This window comes from Triticum aestivum, chromosome 4B (genome assembly GCF_018294505.1).
Source record: "Triticum aestivum cultivar Chinese Spring chromosome 4B, IWGSC CS RefSeq v2.1, whole genome shotgun sequence".
NCBI classification, from domain to species: domain Eukaryota; kingdom Viridiplantae; phylum Streptophyta; class Magnoliopsida; order Poales; family Poaceae; genus Triticum; species Triticum aestivum.
The window spans coordinates 373,305,347-373,310,658 of NC_057804.1; the positions used below are offsets into that span (position 1 = coordinate 373,305,347).

General features: G+C 42.5%; 1 protein-coding gene and 1 non-coding gene across 2 annotated transcripts; both read right to left on the reverse strand.

The window, feature by feature from the left end:
* Positions 1-230: 230 nt before the first annotated feature.
* On the reverse strand, positions 231-5,080 carry LOC543269 (eukaryotic translation initiation factor 2 subunit beta-like). The gene is made up of 10 exons (NM_001427966.1): positions 5,008-5,080; positions 4,822-4,921; positions 3,896-4,001; positions 3,762-3,817; positions 3,433-3,484; positions 3,254-3,354; positions 2,764-2,909; positions 2,496-2,638; positions 1,734-1,819; positions 231-833 (listed from the first exon to the last, which is right to left on the reverse strand). Exons 2-10 carry the CDS (start codon positions 4,864-4,866, stop codon positions 756-758), a joined length of 813 nt encoding a protein of 270 aa, NP_001414895.1. The 5' UTR covers positions 4,867-4,921; positions 5,008-5,080; the 3' UTR covers positions 231-755.
* On the reverse strand, positions 1,016-1,097 carry LOC123095272 (small nucleolar RNA SNORD34). The gene has a single exon (XR_006446169.1). It is a non-coding gene; the product is annotated as a small nucleolar RNA SNORD34 (small nucleolar RNA).
* Positions 5,081-5,312: the final 232 nt, after the last annotated feature.

Below are 5,312 nucleotides of genomic sequence, written 5' to 3' on the forward strand. Positions count from 1 at the left end.
CGCCACCTTGGGGTCCGTCTTGTCCATGCTGATCGTCGACCGCACCTTCCCGATCACCTCCGTCGTCTCCGTCAGGTACTCGTCGTCCGACGCCGCACGCGCGCGCTGCGGCGACAGGGCCAGCAGCAGCGCGGCTCCCACGCCCGTCATGACGTCCCGCCTGCTGCTGGCCGTCGCGTGGAGCGCCGCCGTCGTGTTGGAGCGAGCCACGGGGAGCGGCTTGGCGACGGCCGCCGCTGCTGATGGGGCGGTGAGCATGGCGGGGACGGGAGACCTCATCTCTTTCTTTCTGCTCAGTGCGCTTGCGCGGGGAGGGGAGGTTGTGGAAAGGGAGGCAACGAGCTTAGGTCGAATCGTTTGGTAGCTTGGGTCAGGGAGAAAGGGAAGAGGCGATACGTCGGCTTATCCTCTTATCATGACTTGTTTTCTTGTAAGGCTGTGTTTCAGTTGCCAGGATTTCCCTTTTCTCGCCCGTCGACGGACGGGGCTGCGTGGTTGGCTTTCGGAACAACCACACCTCTCTTCAGTCAGTCAGACAGGTAGAGTCTTCTCATGCAGATGACTAAAACTAGTAAAAAAAGGCAAACTTGGATCCTCTGAGATAAATAGAAATTCACACCAGCAGCATTCATAGTACAGGAAGTAACAAAATCCACAAAGCGGTCTAGGCACAGTGAAAACAGGACAATAAAGATTGTTGTAAATCGGCAAATTGCTGGATTACGTTGATAGAGCATCCGCGCACTACCCAACTTTTAAGTTCCAGCCTTCCGACGCCCAACTTGCGCCACGAATCCAGCCTTGATAGGAGCAACTGACCTTGACGAACCACACTGATCAAGGTAAATCAATCAATCGGTTAGCGTATGGTTAAAACATGTGGGGTACAAGAAAATCCTAAATTGCATTTTTTCAACGTGTGCAGCTCATCATAGATAGAAAAGCCACAAGCCAAGTAACTGAATGTAAATAATAAAAATATATAGAAAAAATATTGGATTTTTCGTGCATTTTTTCATCCTCAGTCCTTGCAGAAGCTTCTCATAAGATTGATCGAACAATGTAGGCAATAAAGTTTGCAACTCATCATAGGAAGGCACTAAGCAGCCAAGGACACCATGTTTAGCTAATAAAAAAAGCAAATAACACCATGTTTAGCTAAAAAGAATAAACACAAACGGAAGAACTATCGTACTGAAAACTCTCAGATGTTGCAATTATTATCACAAAATATTTGTCAAACAATGCAAGGCTAAATGACTCTGCAACTAATCATCAGCAAAAATCAAGAGGTGCAAAAACTGCATACAGATTTTCAACTATAGAGAATAAAAGATTAGATTGAAGCTGGGTCAAATAAAAGGCAGCGTTCCATCCTCAGGATGCATAGGAAAAAAATTATATGAGACCAGGTCTCATATAAATCAGGTGAGACCCGCCCTGATGAATGACATGTGGCATTCACAAATCACAAAGCATCTAATCTCTCCCCCCCTGATTTCAGGTGGGGGTGGAGTGGATGCTTTGTGATTTGTGGATGCCACGTGTCATCCATCAGGATGGGTCTCACCTGCTAATCCGTGAGACCTGGTCTCATAGAATTTTTTTCCGGATGCATAAGTTCTCATAAGATTGATCAAACAATGTAGGTAGAAACAAGAAATCCAGGAACCACTAGTAACTAATAATGTAAACGCGAATAGAACGATAAGTGGGGGGTGTAACAGTCTTACTTGTTCACAACGAAGGAAGAACAACCGATTCTCCTTGGAAAGGATGGTATCTGGGCTCTTGCATCCATTACATATGACATATTCATCTGAAACAAGTGAACATGGGGGCAGCAAAAGTTAGTCCATTGAGCTTACAGGAAATCAAAGGCAGCTGAGAGATAAGAAAATACTCCCTCCGTCCCAAAATAAGTGTCTCAATTTTGTACTAGCTCTAGTACAAATTTGTACTAAGCTCAAGACACTTATTTTGGGACGGAGGGAGTAGAAAATTGGTGTCAGCTCTCCCCATCATCTCACGGGAAAATAAGGAGCTACTCTTCCACGTCAAGAAGCTCGGGGTTATGATTGGACCATCATGCCACAAGAAAAATATAAAGCCCATTCACAACAAGTGACCATCATACTTCATACGCCATAGTTATGTCTTTCTTACTGGGGCCATGAGAGAAACTTGGAAGGATTATTTGGCATCATGGTGCCTTTTATTTTCAGATAAAACTGCCAACCTATATATTCAAAGCAGAACACTGATTTTCACTACAGTTGGAATAATTCCCTTGATTCCACAGGGTAAAATGGGCACGCACAACAATAACTAAACCTTACAAGTCAAAAACAGAAACAACCTAATGATTTTTTAGCAACACAGCTGCAGGCTGAAATATTTAGTTCAATATTATGCTTGCACATAAAAAGCCAGGACTCATAAACTTAAGCCAAAAAGGAGCAGAAACGAGGTCATGGAATAATAAGGAAACTTACTGATATATCTCCTGAGTATAGCTTCAAAGTTCTTCGGGGCAAATCTTCCTTTGATAACCAACCTTTGTTGCCCATCAAGGGATCCACTTGTTCCCATCTCAGCAAGTAAAAACATCATCACATGTTCAGGTTGCCTATGCATTCTGAAAGTAGAAATATCACTTAGCTCATGATAGCCTTACAATTTTCAAATAAAATTTAAAAATATTGAAATAAAACAAAGTAATAGAAAACAAGATCAATTAGAGCAAATACAAAGAAGAATTACGTTTTGCACAAGTCCATGAAGTTCACAAAAACTGTCTTCTTTGTGCCTTCCCTAAGAACTTGAGGAGGCCGCATAACTGTTCTTCGTCTATCACCAGCAAGATCTGGATTATTCTCACGCAGGATATTGAAGACTCTGCCAAGCAGCTGTAACCAAACAGCCTGACGATTAGGTTTCACCAAAAAGAATGCAATCAAAATAGGAGGAACAACTGAGCACTATCCAATATGCTAGCCATGCAACGATAGCATATTAGTAATAAAAAATAAACAGCCTGATGATTAGGTTTCACCAAAAAGAATGCAATCAAAAATAAACAACGAAGAACTAAATCAAGAAGCACGCAGAAAAAACTTAAAAACGCTTCTCAATATGCACTGTAAAGCAACTGAAATGAAAGGGTCAAATGAATGATCTTTAGTATTAGTTGTCAACGTTCAATAAATAGGATAGTGAAATGTTAATTGAACAGACATGGAAGAACAATTACCTCATCATATTTGTAATCTCTATCAGTTCCTTCCCATGGGTATTGGGTTGCTCCACCCAGCACAATCCCTTCTCCTTGTTCATCCTCTCCAACTTGATCATCTGGAGATTACATACATGCTCAGACACAGCAGCAAATGTAATGAAGATAAATAAAATACTAACAAGCAATATATTTACCAAGAGTGTCTTCACCATCTCCAGCCTCAACAAGTGATGGATCAAGTTCCACCTGAAATTTGAACACCGGTGAGTTAGAGCAAATAGCAAGACGGAACTGATAGTCTAAACAGTACTTTCAACCGAGTGAGGAAAGCCTGAGGCTTGGGCATTGTAGTGGCTTATTCCATTGGCATCTTATTATGTTTGGCATGCACGAGGAGAAATATGACAACATAATTTGATGTCATATACAAAATAGAATAGTAGACATCCCACAACTTTCTCAAACAGCATTAAAAATAAGCAAAACACGGCACAGAGCCACAAACTGAGCCTAATGAACTCACAAGTTTCTTCTTTTTCTTTTTCAATCCCACGAAGCTTGCCTCACCAGACTCAGTGACTGAAAACAATGCAGAAAACTTTCAGCAACAACGGACAGCAGATAATGAGATCTTTTTTTTTGCATCAATACACGGACCTGACAAGCCCTCCGTCTTCTCTGCCAGCTTATCAACCTCATCAGCAGGATCTTGGATGACGACCTTCTTCTTCTTCTTTTTCTTGGTTGGATCAAAAGGTGCAATCTGCAAAACATCATAAACATTATCAACAAGTATGCACAAGACAAGGGAAATACAAGCATGGCATGACAAATATATAAAACATTAACTAGGGAATACAACTATTTGGAACCAAACTAAACATAATAATAAACAGTGAAGTGCGTCTTCTTCCCACCTCTTCTATTATATGAAGGGGATTCCTCTACTGTTTGCCCGTCAAAAAAAATAGTGAAGCAATGCAGTAATTTCAGTACAAGGCAACATTATGGTGATATATAATTTAAAATGTTAGCATTACACTTTTGTTGCCTATGATAATCGTTGGCAGGGATTCATAACAAGTTAACAACACCACTATCTCCAACATGAATTGTTTAGCTGGTCTGATACAAAACTCTAGCGCATCTGATACAAAAATCTACTTACAGGCATACGCAAATATTAAGAGTTCAATTGTCCTATAAAATCACGGACTGCTGTTCAATGCGACACGAGCTTCAAATCCTATGCTTAATTGTTAAGTCTCGTACGTTAAGCAAATCAGAATACACGGGAGTTAATTCCTGCCCGAAGAGCGAACCAGGGCAGTCCCGCATCTGACTGCACATCACACAACAACCATTGGCTTAGCAGCTTAAATCGCCCTTGCAGATTAGACATCTTCAACCAAATCATACAAATCAAACAGATCGCCCCCATCGTCTCGGATTCACAAACAAAACAAACAACAAGCACGAAATTATATCCGTCCCCTTGCTTTGGCAGCCTATTCACCGTCCAAACCAAAGACGAATCCGCCGAAGCAGACGTGCAGAGCGAAAAGGAGAAGAGAGAGTTTCACCTCGGTTGCCTCCTCCTTCCGCTCCATCTGCTCCTCGTCCGCCATGGTGACGCTGGCCTTCTTCACCCCCTCTTCTGCTGGCGGCGCGACGGCTCTAAACCTAGAAAAGAGAACGCAGGAGCCGGATCAGATCGGGTTGGTTGGGAGAGAGACGGATTTTCGGGTGGAAGGGTTTCTAGCTCTTACAGCGAGAGGGAGAGGCGACGGCGGCGGGGCTCCGGGTAGGGTTTCAGTCGTCGACAGCTCTTAACTTTCTTTCTCTCTCTCACTTGTTTGCCAGGCGTTTTATCTCTCAGACGGGAAACGATGGGCCGTATTTGTACACTCTCGCCTGACTTGGGGGCAACGAAAAAACTAGATGCGGCCTTGGCCTTTTTTACAGGCCTTTTTCTTTTTCAAGAGAACAATATGCTTCAAAGAAAAAGAGTTAATCGGATATATACCGCTGTAATTTTAGTGATTCCCAAAAATATCACTACATTTTTTTAACC

What these genes read in the sequence shown, in the direction of transcription:
- LOC543269 (NM_001427966.1), bottom strand. Translation starts at nt 4,866, where the DNA reads ATGGCGGACGAGGAGCAGATGGAGCGGAAGGAGGAGGCAACCGAG. An exon ending in TATACTCAGGAGATATATCA is followed by an intron (nt 1,820 to 2,495) that starts GTAAGTTTCCTT and finishes CACTTGTTTCAG; the next exon opens with ATGAATATGTCATATGTAAT. An exon ending in TCTTCCTTCGTTGTGAACAA is followed by an intron (nt 834 to 1,733) that starts GTAAGACTGTTA and finishes TACCTTGATCAG; the next exon opens with TGTGGTTCGTCAAGGTCAGT.